At 38.9% G+C, this 18,820-nt stretch overlaps 1 protein-coding gene and 1 long non-coding RNA gene across 6 annotated transcripts in view; one reads left to right on the top strand and one right to left on the bottom strand.

The window, feature by feature from the left end:
* The window catches only part of CTPS2 (CTP synthase 2), a 63,806-nt gene that overhangs the window by 23,105 nt on the left and 21,881 nt on the right, over window positions 1-18,820 (bottom strand). For all 5 annotated transcript variants that reach the window (XM_028727601.2, XM_077927486.1, XM_077927484.1 and 2 more), the window contains 7 exons: window positions 18,556-18,636; window positions 16,846-16,997; window positions 15,776-15,908; window positions 13,931-14,019; window positions 12,690-12,784; window positions 10,069-10,131; window positions 9,645-9,688 (listed from right to left, as the gene is read on the bottom strand). In XM_028727601.2, coding sequence (XP_028583434.1) covers window positions 9,645-9,688; window positions 10,069-10,131; window positions 12,690-12,784; window positions 13,931-14,019; window positions 15,776-15,908; window positions 16,846-16,997; window positions 18,556-18,636 — 657 coding nt within the window. The remainder of the gene's footprint in view (window positions 1-9,644; window positions 9,689-10,068; window positions 10,132-12,689; window positions 12,785-13,930; window positions 14,020-15,775; window positions 15,909-16,845; window positions 16,998-18,555; window positions 18,637-18,820) is intronic.
* On the top strand, window positions 3,883-8,374 carry LOC114596257 (uncharacterized). Its single transcript, XR_003706484.2, has 3 exons — window positions 3,883-3,926; window positions 4,312-4,459; window positions 8,060-8,374. It is a non-coding gene; the product is annotated as an uncharacterized LOC114596257 (long non-coding RNA).

The following is an 18,820-nucleotide window of genomic DNA, read 5'->3' as shown; positions in this document are numbered from 1 at the left end:
TTCCCTGGGGCTTACCCCAGTTTAGGATTGCCGCCATAGATTAATTGTTCCATGCTTAAAAGAGCACCAATAGAAGCTGCAATATGGTGTTAGTCACTGGTGTCTGGAGCCTTTGCTGAATGCAAGGATGGTGTGCACCTCAAAATTTGAACTTTGCTGATTCTTTCCTAATAGGCCATCTGAATCTAGAGATGCAGGCACACCTTCATTGTACATCATGACACATACATGGAATGGAAAGAGTTGGGAGTGGTGCTTAAGAACAGAAACACATGGGCAGGACATGGAGTTATGTTCTACTATATCTACCAGCGCTCTGGATATCTAAACCAGGTATCTCCTATCATGAGTACAAATCTGATTATCTTAGACTGTTTACTATGGGTGATATCCAGCATGAGTTATATTCAGAATAAATGACTGAAATCAATAACCTAAGTACAGATTTCCAGGGGTCTACTCTTAGTGAGACTTAGTATTATACATCTAATATTATTGTGTGCCATATTTAATCTTAAACATTATGTTCATTCCAGAAACCATGGTGTCGTGGTAACCAACTACAGAACTGCAATCATTACAAGATATGGAGCCAAGCACATCCACCATTTTCATGCTCATTTATAGAATTCCTATAAGAAATGTTCACTGAAGGCACAGAACTGGAGGGCTCTGAGGTCAGATATTTCATGAAAAGTAGGTGAAAGCTTCTGTGCTATATTCTGGCACTGGCCCAATTAAACTCTGTCCTATAGAATAAACCAGTAAATTTTATTCTTTTTATAAAAAAAAAAATTAAAAGAAAAAAACTAGAAGTAAATGCCACCTTTATTCACTGCCATTCCCAATTACCTGAACAAAACAAAACCAGATTTTACAATGCGAAATACCACAACACACTCAGATATGTTGTCTAAGAATGGTGTATTGGAGACTGATTGTTAATTTTAAAAATCTGTTCCTTTTTCTAATGGGATACTTACTAAATGGGATATTTATCACCAAGCAATTCAGTCCTAAAGTGCTGTCGTAAGCCAGGATAGGCAAGAATGTAGCTGACCACACTTTCCCAAGAATTACGTCCACATCCTCAACTTGCACGAACCAAAAGGTACCCACCAAATTTGGAGAAGAAAGAGCTGTAGCTACATCTGAGACAGGATCTCCAATCTGGATCCCTAAAACAATCCACAGCATCCCTTCCATACATTACTGAATCACCTTTACGATTAGGAAACGGACACCATTACGGATCATGTACATGTGATTTCATCCTCCACCCCCCACCAGTACATAAACTGCCAAAATTGCAAAATAAATTTCTGTTTTTCCCAGTTTAATGTATACTGTAGGTAGATTTTATAGTTGATAACAGGAAGAAATGACATTTTGTAGTGAAACAATATGAGTGTTGGACCCGTCTGAGTTTGGCAGAGTAGGATGGAACTTAGGAACTAGCTTTTATATAGTGATTGCTTCTCTTGGCATGCCTTCATCCAAACATGCAATACTTCTGCCTGTTTGCATTAGAAGCCCCACTTCCTGAGTCTCCTGCAGCTGCTGCCTTTCCTTTAACCCTGTCAAACAACATCATGTCTCTCAGCATCATACTGCCTTTGGAGCAGGCTTTGAGAATAAGCAAATAAATTCGTTAGCAAAGATTTGTTCTGTTGTAAATACATTTATCAATACAACAGATGGGGGTACAGAAATGCACAAGATGAATAACAGCTTATAACTGTTTTCTTAGATCTTATTATCAGCAGATATCAGAAATGAAAAGGAATGATGGAAAAGACCATATTCCTTCTAGGCCAGCAATAACTTCAGAATGAAATGTCCTAGCGCCCTAGGCCAATCATTAAGCTCCCTGGATTCAATGTACACACCCAGTTTATAGAACATACGCCCTATGAGAAATGTGGGGGTGTTTAGATGTAGAGGAGATAAACAGGGAGTAAATGGCAACAGGCATCATGATGGTAACAAATCAGTGCTATGGAGCCAACAATACAACAGTAGCAGTGTTCTTCATTGTCACAACAAACAGGTGTGTCGTTCTGAAGATTTAAAACATCATCACTAATAAGGTGCAGTTAATGCAGTAACCTGAAGCAGACCAGCAGTGGCACCCACCCCACTCACTCACAAATACTTACTTGACTCTCTTAACAGATCTCTGTGACTGTTCCTTCCCTCATCTCCATGCCTGATCTTCCATTTCAGACATTGTGATATATCGGAATATTGTGATGTTTAGCTGCTGATATATCACGATGTTGAAAACCAGATATCGCTCAGCCCTAGTCTATTTTTTAATATACCTAAGATCTTTTGCTTATTAGGGGGCTACCGCATATTTTGTTCCAAAAATTGCTCTGCAGAGGTAACTACCATGGAGCTATAAAAATTTTCAAAAGTAGGGAGTCTGTGGCTTGGCCTTTGAAATATAGGGGGTCCTCAGTAAATAGCTAATTGGGAACCAGTGATACAGAGAATTCATTAAAAGTATCAGCTTAGTTTGTCCTGAATTCAGATTTGAAATTTGATATACTACTACCGGCCAATGAAGTCAGTATACTTTGCTTAAAATATTATTTTACAACCTACAGGTAGCTGCCACCTACCCGTATTACCTATCTCTTCTGAAAAACATTATTTGTCTAAGTATCTTATTAGTTTCTAACATCCTGCTAAAATGCCAAAACTACATGGAACTGTGGTAAAATCAGGATGACTTAATAGTCATTTTATAACTCATTCTCTCTCTCTCTCCTTGACACTCTTGTTCCCTTATTAGTTTCAATAAATCTGTGTTTGAAAACTAAACACAGGCAGAGCAGCGGAAGAAAAAAACCCTTCTTCTCGGTTACTTAATTCCTTTGAAAGGATAGATGTTTTCAAGGGCTACAGGTGTGCTATCTGGTATGAAGCTATGCTAAGTGCATTGCTATGTCAGGGACTGGCGGGGCTCTGAAGAGTGTGTGGCGGAGGCAGGGGACTGAGGGAGTGACCCCGGAGAGGGGACCAGTGACTTATAGGGTTTGACGCCACCCACAAGTAGGAGCCAGGGCATGGGGAGGAGGGAGAGTCGGAGGTGAAGGAAGGTGTGCAGGATGTGGCAGAAGAAGAGGCTGTTCAAGCGACAGATGGGTCGGGAGACTCCCCACCTTCCCCCAACCCACTCTCTCTGAGAACCAGGAGGGACTTGAAGCGGGAAGAGCAGCAACGAGTTCCATGCAGAAGACGTCTCAGGTTGTTGGTGTGCAACCCACCAGGTGAGGGAATATAAGCCAGCAGAGGGGTGGCGTCTCACTGTTGCTGCAACTGCACTGCAAGGAGCATATCTGTGGGGGGACAGTTGCTTGGTGGCTAGAGGCATGTTTGTGCATATGCGCTGCGGGAGTTGCTGTAAGTGCTTCTTTTATTGATATAGACTTAACTATCAGACATGGGCCTTCCAAAGCTGGCATGGGCCAGGGCATGCTGTGGCATTTCCTACTTACACCACAGATGTATTACAAGTATGAATGAGGGGAATCAGGAAAAACTTGTAATACTGCAGTGTGCCTGGTTACAAAGATTCTATATAGATCTGTCAAAAGCGTGGGCTGCTGTTAAAAATATAACAAAGTTCTAGCAATATCCAGCTATTTCCTTATCCCAAAAACACATCTGAAAAGGAAAAAACAAAGTTTCTATGATACACCGGCAGGGTGAATCCAATTACCATATTTTGTTCTTTAAAAAAATAAACGTGAATGTTAAAAGTATGTAACACATCCAACATCTGCCAGCAAAGACAAATTTCATAATCAGGGCGGAGTGAGAGTCATAACAGGGTGGAGCGGGAGAGACATAAAAGGATGCCTCAGCCCTGAGCTTCTCACATTGCATTTGCAGAGCCTCTGCTTTTGGAGTATTAGGTAAATATGATTTATTTATTTTATGTCTTTTTGGATGTCTTCTATGAATGTCCTCAATTCTACTACTTTCAGAATGCATTGCACCACAGTGTATAAAGAAAAATGTGTTTTTATCTTTCCAAGAAAAATATACATCAGGAAAACATGATAAAGTTTTTCCACAGGAGAAAATACCGCAGCTTCTTACATGTCAGAAGTTTCACATATGATGCCAGTTAGCTTGCAATTAATGTTGTATGAGCTGAATTAGCAACTTAAGAGAAAATGGCTTCATTTTAATTGCTATATAAAACTACATTTTCCACATACCTATGTAGTTGTCATATTAAATCCATGTATTTCCCCTCTACAGACTTCAAAATATGTTAACTTTGCTCTTTTACAGCTTTCGAATATACAAAAATATGGCAGAATTTAATAGTGACCAACTCTTAAGTCTCTTCACTCAGTATGCTATGAAAGAAGGTAGCAAGCATCTGCTTTCCATGGACGGACTTAAAAGTTTGATTCAGAGCCACTTCTCGAATGTTTTGGTAAGTCTTTCCAAATTGGACTGCCAATTACACTAGATAACATTAATATTTACCAAAGCCTGCATCTAATTTGTGGTATTTTCCAAACAAATCCAACTCACTAAAGTACAAACAAGGGACATAGTCCAACGAAGCTCTGAAGAGTTTAAAACATGACTGGACAGCAAGGGAGGGATGGGGAGGGACAGCAATGTGGGAATAATTCAGCAAGATAGACAACAGCTTCCATTCATTGTAATAATTTATGTGGCTTCATATCCAATTCTAAATGAAATTAATACAGGCTTTACTTTGGTGAACTGCTTCTATAATGATTACTTGTAGCTGTTAGGCAACCTGAGAAAAGTAGGATAATCTGATCCTAAGAAAAGCATGTTTTACAAAAGGTAACAAGGAAAAAAGAAATCTAGTACACTGATGCTTGAATGTTTGTCTTTACTTTACATGCTGAAAATATTGTTCAGAAAAACATTTGCAATATTTAGATTGTTTTTGTTGATCGCACCTGAAAAGTTTTAATTTAGATGAAATCATGTTTTCAAACATTGAAATCTCTCCATCAAAATGTTTTTCAAACATTTGAATTAACATTTTAAGGGTTTCTTCAGACAAATATATGGGTTTGATTATACAAAACACTGGGCAATCTATGAACGTGTTATGGTGAAATTTTAGTTACTGCTAGAATCTTAAGTAGCTAGAGACAGGAAGTTGATTATAATATCAAATTTTGAAAACAAAATTATTATTTTAGCTGAAGTTAGTTGTTGGTTTCTGAGGCGAGAGTCCTCTCTAAGTTACTTACATAAAGAGCGTCACTGGATTACAGAATAGGTGGGGAAATTATAAATTGAGAACCACAATGGAAAGATGTCAAAGTCAGGACTTAGAACAACAGAAGGGTGCTCTAAGAATTACCTAGTGAACTTGCTGAATATGCCAACAATATAAAGCCCTCAAAATTTTCTTTCTCTTTTAATATCATAGCATCCAGTTTTTAATATGGTAGCTTCCAGCAGACCCCCAAAGTGTTCAATGGATATAAACAAGACTCTGCCAGAACAGGCCCAAACAAGAATGGGTTGATACGTGTGTATAGAGTAAATGTTAGCAAATTTGCTTAAGTTCTGTTTAAGATCATAATAAGCATTCCAGTGCCTTCTGAAACAAAGAGTCTAGTCCAGGCTTCCTCAAGCTCGGCCCTCCAGATGTTTCTGGCCTACAAGTCCCATGATCCCTAGCTAGCAGGACCAGTGGTCAGGGATGATGGGAATTGTAGTCTCAAAACATCTGGAGGGCCGAGTTCGACGAAGCCTGGTCTAGTCTATCCATTTCTGTGCAAAATTAAATCTAGAGAAAACTATGCACAATTAATAAGTACTTTAAAAAATATATGCTCCTTGCTAAAATGTAAGTGTTTCATTTAGGTATTTAGTGAAAGCTAATATTTGGGATAAATTGTACATAAAGGTAACTTTTATAATAGTTTTGGAACAAAAGATGAGTTCAGCAAGGACAGTGGGAATATACATTAAGGGAAAATCGCAGCTGAAAAATGTAACTCACCAGAGCTGTTAGGATCAGTACAATCTAGTGGCTAGAATGCTTGTTTTGAACAATGAAGAAATACATGTTCAGATACCCACTTAGGTGGGCAATCACCGTCTTTCAGCTTAATGTGAGTCATAGAAATATTAAAAGAAATGATAATACCCAGTAGATAAGAATGCCACTAAAAGAATGTGCACATTCACAAACAGCATTTGCTAGCACAAAAGCTAAAATACTAAGAGATAAATGCGCTGTCTCAAACAACCACATAGCGTGCTAATAAAACAAAGTATGAGAAAAAGGGTGCAGCTGCACTTTTTAAAAAGCAGTGCGAAAGCAAACGCTTAAAATGCTAATATGCTCTGCAAAAGTAGACAGAACTATCTGCAAATGTATCTTATTTCTGTTAACATGCCTGGTACAGCTACTGAGAGTAGTGCAATCTTTGTGCCCCATGTAGAGTGGTGATCAGAAGTCCTAACCCTCTCTCACAAGGCGCACAGCAGCATGGTCATGCCATTCACTTCAATGCAAAGTTCCTTCACACCTCCCAGCAACAGCCAAGAGATTGTTCTCTGTCCACAGATATACTCTTGCTTTTCCCACAAGCAGCCTACGTGGCAGGAGCCTGGGAATAAAAATAGTTGCCGAATGTTCTTGGGAAGCACTTGTTTAGTGAATGGCAGTGCTGTGATCCCGGTTGTGGCCTGGAACAAAAGCAGCTGGGCACAGAGACGCCATGTCTGGTTTCTATAACAATAACAAAATCCCAGCCACAGGCTAATGGAGGCCTACTAATATGGGTCTCATGTCAGTCTTATGTCATCAGATTTTAACATTTGCCTTGCCATCTCCCTAAATTAAAGGCAGGTTTGGGCAGGACCAAAGCATACTTTGGCTGTGATGTTAAAGGCACAGCGAGTTAGGTTTGCCTTCCTGGCCTATTATACCTTTCTGTAGACTGTCTGTTCAGTACAAGAGGACTGCTAGAGGGAGAGTATGCAATGGCCACGGAGGCTGAGCCACTGTGTGTGTGAGAGCAGAGCAGATTTTGCACCGTAACAAAAGTTCAGTGGTTTAGCTTTCTAGCTTAACTGCTCCAAGTACAGTGCTTTGTCTTTTTTCCACAGATGTGAATGGTACTCAGTTAATTCACTGAGAGCCTTTGTGAACTAAGTCAGATCCTATCTGCCCCACTTCTTAACATCCCTCTACTCAAGCTACATATCTTGGTGTGATGCTAGAGTCAATTATTATTGTTTTTGTTGGTGTTTTAAGTTGTTACCCACCCTTCAACGCTAAGGTCATGGGGCGAGTCACAACTATTTGAAAAACAACTTTGAAAACAGTTTAAAAACTTACAATTATAATTAATGGCTTTTGCATATTTGTTTTATAAACTTCTGTCTCAGTGTTTAAATTATGATTTAGGTATCTGTTTTGATATATTTTCATTTTATATTTCTATTATGCTTTGGGAAAATATCTATAAATATTTATAAATATAAAAAATTGTATTTTTATATTTTTATTTTGAAAGGCAGTGTTTGAAACCAATAAAAGCCTGTTACGTTGGATGTGAAGGGGAATTACAGTTCTTTTCTAACCCCACTCTCCCAGTTCTCCATCACCCATCAATGAGGCCATTTACTCAGGCCAAGTAAAGGACAGGGCAGGTCTGCTTTTTTACACCTGGTCCCACATCCTGTTTTCCCAAACCAAATGTAGCCTCAAACTCCTGAGAGAAAGGCAAGAAATATTGTCTCCGTTTCTAACTTGGAAGAAGAACACAGAACGGGGCTGATGGGGGGGAAAACAGTGTTCCAGAATTGTTCAATGGTGTACCCAACATATACCCTGATAAAATTGTACACCACCTATAAGGAAATGAAAAGGCTTGCTCAACATTATTGTGTATAGATAACCATGTTTCAAGGAAAAATTTTAGCTTAAATATGTTCTGTAACTCACTATTCTGAAAGTTATCGTATATAAAACTATTTTGCTTTGTTTTCCACTCCCTTACCACCACCCAAATAAAACTTACAGGGTTCAATGTCTCTCAACGATATATCCAAATACGCGGACTTGGATAAAGATGGAAAAATCAACTTTAATGACTTCAAGGCACTGATGAGCAAGTTAGGCAGTTTGGCAGGATTGTCTAATTTGGCTGGAATAACCGGTTTGCTCTCCTAAGGCGTCCAATGAAGAGACAACAGACAGAAAGTACTTCCAAGATCCCCAAACCAACCTATTATGGACATTTACAATTACATTTGTACAAAGAATCTCTCTAAAACTAAATTTAATCATTGTGGAACGATGGATGTCATTGAATAAAAATCTACTTTATTTACTTTATTTGCTTTCAAACCATGTATGTATGATGACTGGTAAAACCATGCACAATCTTGACTAGCAGATTTAAAGGGTTTACACAAAGCATATGCAACTGGACTAAGTCTATGGTTAATACTTCTTTTTATATATATCTAGTCCCTTTCCTAAAAACTTTGCCCTTTTCACTGTTGCAGTACACTGAGTTGACATTTTATATGAGCTTTCTCTGCTATGTGTCTAAGGAGCACTGCCCCACCAGCTCAGTCTGCTCTCAGCCACCCGCCTGTCATTTTGCTTATAACCAGTCTAGGACTGGGTCTGTCGGTCGCTGGTTCTGGCTCCACCAGCTGCTGGTCCCTCTGCCTTAGATCCTACGGAATTCACCAATGGGCACCAACCACCACCAAATAATCCTAACATTACTAGCCGGCTGTTTACAACTCTCCACTGTAAAATTCTCTGTTATTCATAACTTTTTGTTCTTGTTTTTTAGCTGGCCTTTGAACCCTAGAAATAGGAGTACATCTCCTAATGCAAAGGCTTTTTAGAGTCTGGGAACTTGGCAAAAGCTATCTGAAAAGTCCAACCAGAGACATATTCTTTAATATGAGCTCTATTATCCTATACAGAACACTAGTCAGCTCTTGATCAATGCATGATAATGGTTAGGGTGTTTTTTGACATTAAAGTAATTCCAGAATTATTCTGACCACGTGGAACTGCTAAAATTTGTACTGTTATTACTTCTTCATTTACTAATCCTCAAGATAATGATCTTTTTAAACAGATTTATCCAAAACCAATCAGCAATTTGCAAATGATTCACTTATTTGCTCTATGACCTCTGTTATGCAACCTCTCTACAGTTTGATCAATTGCAATGGTGATAACCCATTAAATTTGTCTAATGGAAAGTCTCATTAACTGAGAACAGAGATCATCAGGGCAAATTGCCAAATATGTTTTCTCTGTTGGAGCTGAGCACCAGAACATACAAAATGGAATATTAACAAATGTCAATTATTTCTTTGGATATGAAAAGGGTATGGGGAACATGTGACCTTCTGAACTACAACTTCCAAAATCCCTCAACATTTGGGCAGGTTGGTGCTGGTTGGAAGAGATGGAAGTCTAGTAATATTTAGCAATATTTAGAGCACCACAGATTTCCCACTCACTGCTATAGAGGAACAAACTTTCAGCCTCTCTTAATGCCACCATGACTGACACAATTTTTAAGTAGCCAGCACAAAAGATCTATCAAAACCATAAGGGGAAATTCAATACTTACAACAGGATTCTTTGTGTTTGGGTTAAATTCTGTAGAATTTGCATCTGCAGAAAAAGAGCAACGACATTTTAAAATGTTAAAGGTGGTGAAACTAAATATAGCACCTTTGTCATTTTGAAGGGGAGGTTTTTGGCACACGTATCAGCAAAACGTTTGGGGGGGATCATATGAATTTTAACATCCACAGAGAGACATATGTTCAAAATTACAGCACTTCACTTGTCCTTGTTTCAGGAAATAAAGATAAGCTAAAGGCCAATATAAGGAGTACACCCACAGCAGAAGAATGAAGATGAGGGGGGTCAGGAAATGACAATTCTTTGTCCACCTGTCAAATTGGCATGGCAGGGAGATCTAGCCCATTGGCTAGCAAATGTCACCCATCCCTGCTTTAAATGAACAATTTTCATAGAAGGTAACACACCTTGCCAGTTTAGACAGTTTCTTGCAAACTCCACTACTGCCAGCTGCATCCCCAAGCAAACCCCTAGAAGAAACAGAAAAGAAGAATGAATGAGCACAAAAACTCAAACTTTTTTATATTCTAGGCCATGACCCAGTTCATATTTATTGGCTTTGGAGAACTCAATTGTGGGAAAGTGGGATTTAATATAAAAATGAAATCAAATGTGTTTGCCAAAAGATTTTTCCATTAACTGCTGCAACATATCACTTCTCACTAACCACTATTTAAATTCAGAGTAGTTTGGGGTGATATAAGTTTGATTTTCTAGTACGGCTTTGGCAGCTCACCCTCAACTTGCCAGCACAAAACAGTCACAGGATGTGCAAAACAGGCAAACACAGTCTACCCAGATTAATCAATGAAAACCTTACAGAAGTGCCTGCTATAGGTAAGTACCTATATGTTCATTAGTGGTGCAAATACTGCCTCAAGCTACAGTGGTACCTCAGGTTAAGTACTTAATTTGTTCCGGAGGTCCATACTTAACCTGAAACTGTTCTTAACTTGAAGCACCACTTTAGCTAATGGGGCCTCCTGCTGCTGCCGCGCCGCAGGAGCATGATTTCTGTTCCCATCCTGAAGCAAAGTTCTTAACCTGAAGCACTATTTCTGGGTTAGCAGAGTCTGTAACCTGAAGCGTATGTAACCTGAAGCGTATGTAACCTGAAGGGTATGTAACCTGAGGTACCACTGTACAACCTCAGACTTTGACGTAAGATTCCGTTTTTCTCTTCTATCTCTCAGACCATATTCTCATTTTCCCTTCGGCTCCTGCTTGATCCAGAACCATCAACCTCTATATACCTCTTCCCCCTTCTCCCTACTTCTCAGATTCAGGAATATTAAAATCCAGGGTCCATAACTGACCAACTACTATGGATATTCAGAAAATGCAACTTCCACATGAGCAGTTTCTACAATATATGTATTTGTATATCATTTAAATCAAACCTTAGAAACTCTCAGGTACTGATTCCATAGTAATTCTTACATGTTATAAAACAGCAACAAATTGTTTCCAAACACAACCCAAACCAATTTCTTTCCCACTCACTCAACATTTTAGCAACATATTATAATAAAAACAAACCTCAGTTTCAAATGTGAAAACTGAAATGCTTTCCAGTATGCAAAACTAATGATGCATTTTGTCACAAGAGACCAATTACATTTTTATATTCCTGAAATGTTTAGCCCAATTTACAGACTTCCTAAACTGTGTGAGCATCTTTTTCAGGCACTAATGACTACAGTGGACATTTTTGCCCTTATAAAAATTCAGAATTATCTTTGCAACTATTGGGCTAAGCATTTGATTTGGATTTAATTTGAAAGATTAGGTTTTTCACTGTTTAATACAATCCCAACAGGATTCATTATGCCTGCTAGATCAAAACTGACCTGTCCTAATTTACTCCTGCTAAAGCGATTTAAATGGGACCAAACTTATAACTGTATACTCCAATGAAATGGATATATGGACCTATCTAAGAACTAGAAAGCTTTTTTAGTTTCTCTTTTTTGCTTTTTTCAGCAAAGTTTAGTTTTACTTTAAACACTGAGGGCAAAATCAGAACAGACAATAGGTCATACACAATCACATAGCCTCAATGTTATAAAAAGTTGAATAAATGAAACCATGACAGACTTGGATTGGGGCCATGAAAATGGAAAGGGAAATTTAACCCTCCTCCCATGCACTGTTTGTTTTCCTGATCTAAATTGTCCTCCAGTATGGTTTCATCTTCTCTAGTTTAATCTTATAGCTAGAACTCTATGCACACTTATGCGGGCATAAGTCTTATTGAACTCAGTACAATACACTTCTGAGTAAACATGCTGCATGTCAAAAACATTCAGTAAGAAATGGAAGTGCACTGCAGGAATAGTCAGAAGCAGTGTTAGAAACTGAGATATGAAAGCTAGGAGCTAAATGGCACCTTAATCCTAGGTTATGGGCGCAACAACGGAATGTCTAGGTGCGCTTTTTTATAACAAGAATACAAAGCTGAAAATGAATGAACTGGAGTTAAGATATTATGTTCATTTTTCACATGGCCTAGTCCTTCCCCTGCCCACCCCCCTAATATTCTTAAGAGGGTCTCTTCTCCAGTTTTCAGAGAGTAGCTGGAAGTGGGAAGGCAGAAAAAGGCCCTCCTTTCCTTTCACTCTGCAGTTTTAATCTGAAATCTTAGGCACAGTACTGCGCCTTAGAGCTCAGAAACTGCTGGCACTAATGAAATTCCCTGATACATACTGTGCCTATAACAATGGGAGTTTTGAACACTGGGCAGAAGGTAGGGTGAGTTGATTTCCAGTAGATCCCTAGTGCTGCTGTGATTTTTGCAAAAAATTAAAATGCTGAACTAGATGAGCCTTGATCTCAATTAGTAGGGCACTTCACTAAGAAGTGCATATTCAGGCCAACTGATCACAGATTAATCATGCCTTAATTAATAATACTCTCAGAGTGGACACTTATGTTTTGTAAATCAAAAACACATCGGTAAAGCAGATGGATTCTAGTTTATAAATATGAGACTGCGCAGGTTGGCCCACTCCTGACCTTGAAGTCTTACCAAGAAAAGGCTTTTTCTTTTTTCTTGCCCATGAAATGGCTTGAAGTTTTCCCTCTGTTCCCCTATGTCCAAAACCTCCAGGAACTAATATACAACTGGAATAAAATACAAAATGCAAACACAGCAGCAGATGAGAAGATAGAATGGCGAGTTAGTTTAACATGTTACTTTGGGGGGGGGGTGACATGTATGTACAGGAACAGCAGCAAGACCTCACTGTGCACAAAAGCTCTCAGCTTGTTCAGATTTCTGATCTAAGAGTAATATGGCTATGATAAAACTAAAATTCACATCATGAAAATTGGACAGTGCAAATACATCATAATCACCATACAGCAAATCAGTTCTGCTTCAAATACTGTAGATCTCTATAAGCATTCACCAGATTGTTCAAGTTACTCCAGAGTTTCAAGTCACAAATTACAGACCAAAATGCCGAAGTGTACAGTGTACACATTATGAATCCTAGCCGGTGCTTTGAATTGTAAACTTGAAATAGTGGAAGCATTCAGAAAGGCTTCCACTATATTTCAATGAAAATATACACTTTAAAATACATTTATGTTATTTTAATTTATGACATTTGACAATTTTGTGCAAAACAAACTAGACTAGGCATATATTAAAACACAAGGCATTTGCAATCAGTTTAAGCCATCCTTCTTGTTATCTCTTAACAGCCCATCAACATTACATTTGTCAAGTGTTCAGTTTTAAAATTCCATGTCTACATGGCATTTTATGTGCCTATTAAGAGTCTCAGAACAAATTGTAAGTCTTGCAGAAAGTTTGCTTTAAATTAACATGTTCAGAATCATAGTATCAGTTCAGCATGGATAAGCTCTAAATACAGGCATCCCAATGCTTAAGGCAGAGCTTTTCAAACTGTGTGTCGCGGCATGCTAGTGTGTCAGCTGCAGTGTGTAGGTATGTCGCGTGAACACTCCCTGTGCTCCTCCCTGGGCTGGAAAGGGGTTAGTTTAATTTTCAGTTTGCTGGTAAAACTGAATTACTATGTTGCGAAATGATGTGTGTCTAAAAAGTGTGTCACCAACATGAAAAGTTAGGAAAGCCCTGGCTTAAGGTCTAATGTGAGTTTTTAACAAATCTAAGTGTCTTTGTACAATATATTTGCAAAGAATAAGCTAACAAAAGTAAGCACTTGAAATTAGAAGGCAACAAGGTATTGAAACTGGAAAGTTTTAAAATTATTTGAGCTTAAGAGCTAGACCATCACTTACTCTGCTTTGCATAGTTTTTGCCAGGCTTGGTGGAATTTCACTGGATTCTCAACCTCTGTATTATTTTCAAGGTCTGTTGAATCTATATACTAATTAAGAAAACACATACACACTCACATTCATGTGTAAGACAATACAATTATTTTCATATAATGATCTTCATACTCTATAACTAATGAAAAAACTATAGGCATTTCCAATGGGGAAAACTGAATACATGAAAAATACCATCGCCTCAGAATGGTACATACTTTTTTCCATAGATGACTAGGATTGCTGTAATTTAAACAACATGAAAGCTTTGCTATGCTACGAAACTATCTTGTATCACTATATTCCCTTTTAACTTTCTGATAGAAAGCAGTTATTTTACATTTTTTGTTTTTCCAAATGATGGAAAGGCAGGTGTGGAGGAACTTTCAGTCTGGAGGACAAGCTTGAACCATTAGGAGGTCCAGTTTGGCCTGTGAAGCCATTTCCCCCCAAACCATGCCCACCTATCAATCAGCTGATATCACCCATGACATCAGCTGGGGGAGGGAGGGCAGGGTTCAATTTTACATTGGCTGCAGGGGCCTGTTCCCAATAGCAATTAGCTGATGAGTGGGGGTGAGATCCTGCTTAGGTTATGTGCCAGGAACGTGCAGGCAAAGAAAGCCTGTAAAATGCAGAAGCTTGCTGCTATCAATACTTCACATAAATGCTCCAAGGCTGGCATAGTTTGATCTCCTTGTTTGGGGCTGCGGTGGGGGATTGAGAAGTCGCTGGATCTTTTGGATCCAAATCTTCCTCTGGTCCTTGCATGGCATACATCCCATTGACACTACTGACACTGCAGCTATAGGCCACGGATGTTTCTATGGGGAGGAGTAATCCAATACTGCATATCCCCCTCTTTCCTCTGAACTCTCTTTACTGCTTTGGAAAGTGAGATCTGATGTTTCCTATAAATACTGAAATGCTCTCCTGGGGAACACAGGAGTGCAGAGTTAAAACCACAGTCCACAGAACACTTACACCTAAAGTAGATTAGCCAGTTGAAAAATTGTAAGTGTAAATGGATATTCCTAGTCATATGTTAAATCAATGCCTTAGTACTTAATGCTGCAATTAGGATTAATAAAGTCAACAAATGTCCATGTTAGTATTTGTTAAATGTAAGCAATTCCCTTCATAATGCACAAATCCAGTTAAGGGAATTACTGTATCGTTTTTCAAAATAAACATCATATTAAGTCACTCCATAGTTCTACGCCCATTAAGTTATAATCAACTTATCCTTTATTTCTAAGCAATATTCATGAAGTGAAAGCCTAGCTTTTAAGTAAGGAAGGAGAATGCAAAGAACGGAAGCAAGGTAACATATTTTTCCATGTATAAGACGATTTTTTTTGCTAAATTATGCTAGATTGTCTTATACACAGAAAAATGCAGTCTCTCTTTCAGCAACACAGCGACCAAGATTTCCTTGATCTTCCCAGCTGCAGTGAAAGCTTCCGCCACCAAAGACATGTTTCCACATGGGAGGCAGGCACAGCTCCCAGCAAGTGTCGCCTCCTCCTTCTCTGTCCCCCCTCCCCAGATGCACGTGCCGCTCTCTCTCGCACATACATGGCTGATGGGTATGCCACAACTGTGCCACAAACCATGCAAGGTTAAGGACAGCAACTGGAGCACTGCAAGGAAAGTGCCTCCTGGGCCTGTTCCATCCCTTTGCTTGGCAGGCGGTATTAGAGAAACATAGGAAGTGCGCACAGCTGCCTACGGAGACTTAAGACTTCTTAAAGCTTGGGTTTTAAAAAAGGGGGCTCGTCTTATACATGGAAAAATACAGTAAGTCCTCACCATTAAATTGAGTCTGTGGTTAATTGCTAGGGCTGAATGTTCTAGGGCCTTGAAAACAGAGGTATAGCAATCACTCAGCTTTGTATACTTGCCAACCAGAGCTACAGAGCATGTCTTCAACATCCTTTCATACCTGACAATATAAAAGATCAATCAATGTGCAAATTTCCACAAGGAAGAGGGGAGGAAACATTTTTTCTTATATTTAGTAAGTCACCAAACCACTTATAAACTTGAATTACTTTTGGTCTAAATAGCTATTTCTTACATATGGTTTTTTTAAAAAAACACACACATGGAAAAACATAATCTGAAGTGCTATAAATTCAGATTGATAAGACATCTATTACAACTATGCTCCAGCCAATAAGCAGGGCAAAGTGCTCTGTCTCAAATGGGAGATTTTGGACTATCATTAAAACAGATTCCTATGAATTCAGGGGAAAGAAAGACAGAAAAAAGAGATCCAACACGTGATTATTGATGATGGTATGGAAATAATTCTCATGCGGAGCCTGACTGATTCACTAGTTGCTGGGAATCACAAGTGGAGAGGGTGCTGTTGCTCTCTGGTTCTGCTCATGGGCTTCATCCAGGCATCTGGTTGGCCCCTGTGAGGACAGGATGCTTAACTAATGGGCCTTTGACCTGATCCAGCAGGAATCTAAAGTTCTAAGAAGTAGAAATCAGCAAAGATCTTTCCCTCATACTTTCCCAATCAGTATCTACAGTGACGGGGATGCAAAGTTGGGCACAGAAATCAGAGAGGACAAGTTGGATACAATTTACCTTGCTAAGTCATATAAAACCTTTGTTTCAGTGTTCATTGTCCAAAATGACACATTTCAGGTTTAAGAAATCATATTAACCTATGAACAAGTCTTACTAAGCCATTTCCCAGGATTATATATTAGCCCTGGGAGCACACTATAACTACTGTCTTGCTACAGTCATCACAAAACTAACAGACCCTAAAAATTATGCTTGCATGTTGAGTTATTTACTACAGTTTGGCAAATAGATTTGCAGGTGCAAAGTAAAAAGAAGAAGAAGAAACAGAAGAACAGTACCTATCTGCCATTTTCTTCCATTTGAATAGAAGATCACTTGGCTGGTCATCAATTGGCAAATTCAGCCTCTCTTTAAAATATTTAATTATCCCTTGCTCTTCCAGCAGAAGAGGCACTCGGTAAGTGGAAGAAACATCATGGATGAATATTACCTATGAAACATAAAATTTAAATTACTGATATGTGAAACTTAAAATTGAAAGATACAGTACATCCATACAAATCATATACAATCATATAGCTATTTTAAAAACTTGCTAAAAAGGAAGAAAATACTTTAAAGCTAGTTGGTAATCATTTTAATTAATTAATCAGTTCAATTAATTCATTAAAAAGTGCCCCAAATGAATCTGATACACGGCTCTTCTGCTTTGGTGCCTAGTGCAACATACACACAGATAAACACAAAGGCCTGATTCACACATCACACCAAGCAAAGCCAATGCGAGGAGATGAGCTCAAAGGTGCTGTCCGTTGCATTGAACTAATGCAAGCTGGAACTAATATCTGTTCTTTGTTAAAACTTGTGATTGTTCTGGACCCAAGGTTTCTGAGTACTCATGTAGAACACTGCACCGCAAATAAGCTTGTAATATACTGGCCGTCCAATATGCATTATTATTTTTAACAATTGCACTTCCTGCAAACCAAAATTGGGGGGGGGGGGGAATCTGATGGGTCCAGTATTCTAATTTGCATTGAGAAGGCATAATTTTCTATCAAACATATAAAGGGCCTGCTGGATCAGGCCAATGGCCTGTCTAATCCAGCATCCTATTCTCACAGTGGCCAACCAGATGCCTGTGGGAAACCAGCAAGCAGAGCATGAGCACAGGAGCACTCTCCCCTCCTGCAATTTCCAGCAAGTGGTACTGAGACACATTGCTGCCTCCATCTGAAGAGGTAGAGCATGGTCACGATGGCTAGTAGCCACTGATAACCCTCTCCTCTATGGATTTGTCTAATCCTCTTTTAAAGCCATCTTTGCCTCTTAGGAGAGTGAGTGCTGGTGTTAAAAGAGAGGGAGAAAAACTTTTCTCTTTCCACTTTCTCCGTGCTACGCATAATTTTATAAACTTCTATTATGTCACCTCTTCCTTTGAGTTATCAGCCTCTAAACAAACAATTGCACTGGTGGGGCAGGGGGGGGAGCTCATGAATCTGTTTTCATTTCATGGTTAGACAACTTTGAATAGTAAATTTTTAATCTGCAGGCTTGTCTAAGAATGCAACACTGACCTCTGCTGGGATGTAATGGGAGTCTGATTTCTGAATAAGTTGATTGTCCTAGTGATGAACAGCACATTCACCTGATTAAAAAGGTAAAGGTAAAGGGACCCCTGACCATTAGGTCCAGTCGTGGCCGACTCTGGGGTTGCGGTACTCATCTCGCTTTATTGGCCGAGGGAGCCGGCGTACAGCTTCCGTAAATCACGCTGAATTCAAGGAGGATTACTCCCAGACAAACAGAGCTAGGTTTGTAGCCTATATTACTGCATGTAGTATAATGCATATAAACTATTATAAATTACAGAATAAAGGAATCCTGAAAATAACTATTTACTTTTTGATTATCTCAATGAGCTGCTGTTTGTCCCCCGCAACCTGCCTCCAATGTCTCACATACTCGGTCACATGAACTAAAAATAAAACACCTAGAAAATGATAGCAGACATTAGAACAACTGTGACTGTTAAAGACCTTACCAACCTGTTCAGGTTCCACATGGCAAAACATGGAAATCTTTTCTTTCACAGCCATTTCTATAGGTTTGGTACTTCTGCAGACTATCTGTCAAAAATACAAATCTACAGATAAGCAGCACAAATTGTGAAAAGACCAACATCTTCGTCCTTTTTATTTATTTAAATAATTAACATAATATTTAAATGTCCTGTTTTCTATGGGAGAAAAAACACACTCCCATTGAACAACTTACAGTCAAACAACAGCATCTTATCATCTAAATGATTAT

Source organism: Podarcis muralis, chromosome 4 (genome assembly GCF_964188315.1).
Source record: "Podarcis muralis chromosome 4, rPodMur119.hap1.1, whole genome shotgun sequence".
Taxonomy (NCBI): Eukaryota; Metazoa; Chordata; class Lepidosauria; order Squamata; family Lacertidae; genus Podarcis; species Podarcis muralis.
This window is presented reverse-complemented; position numbering and strand designations above follow the sequence as displayed.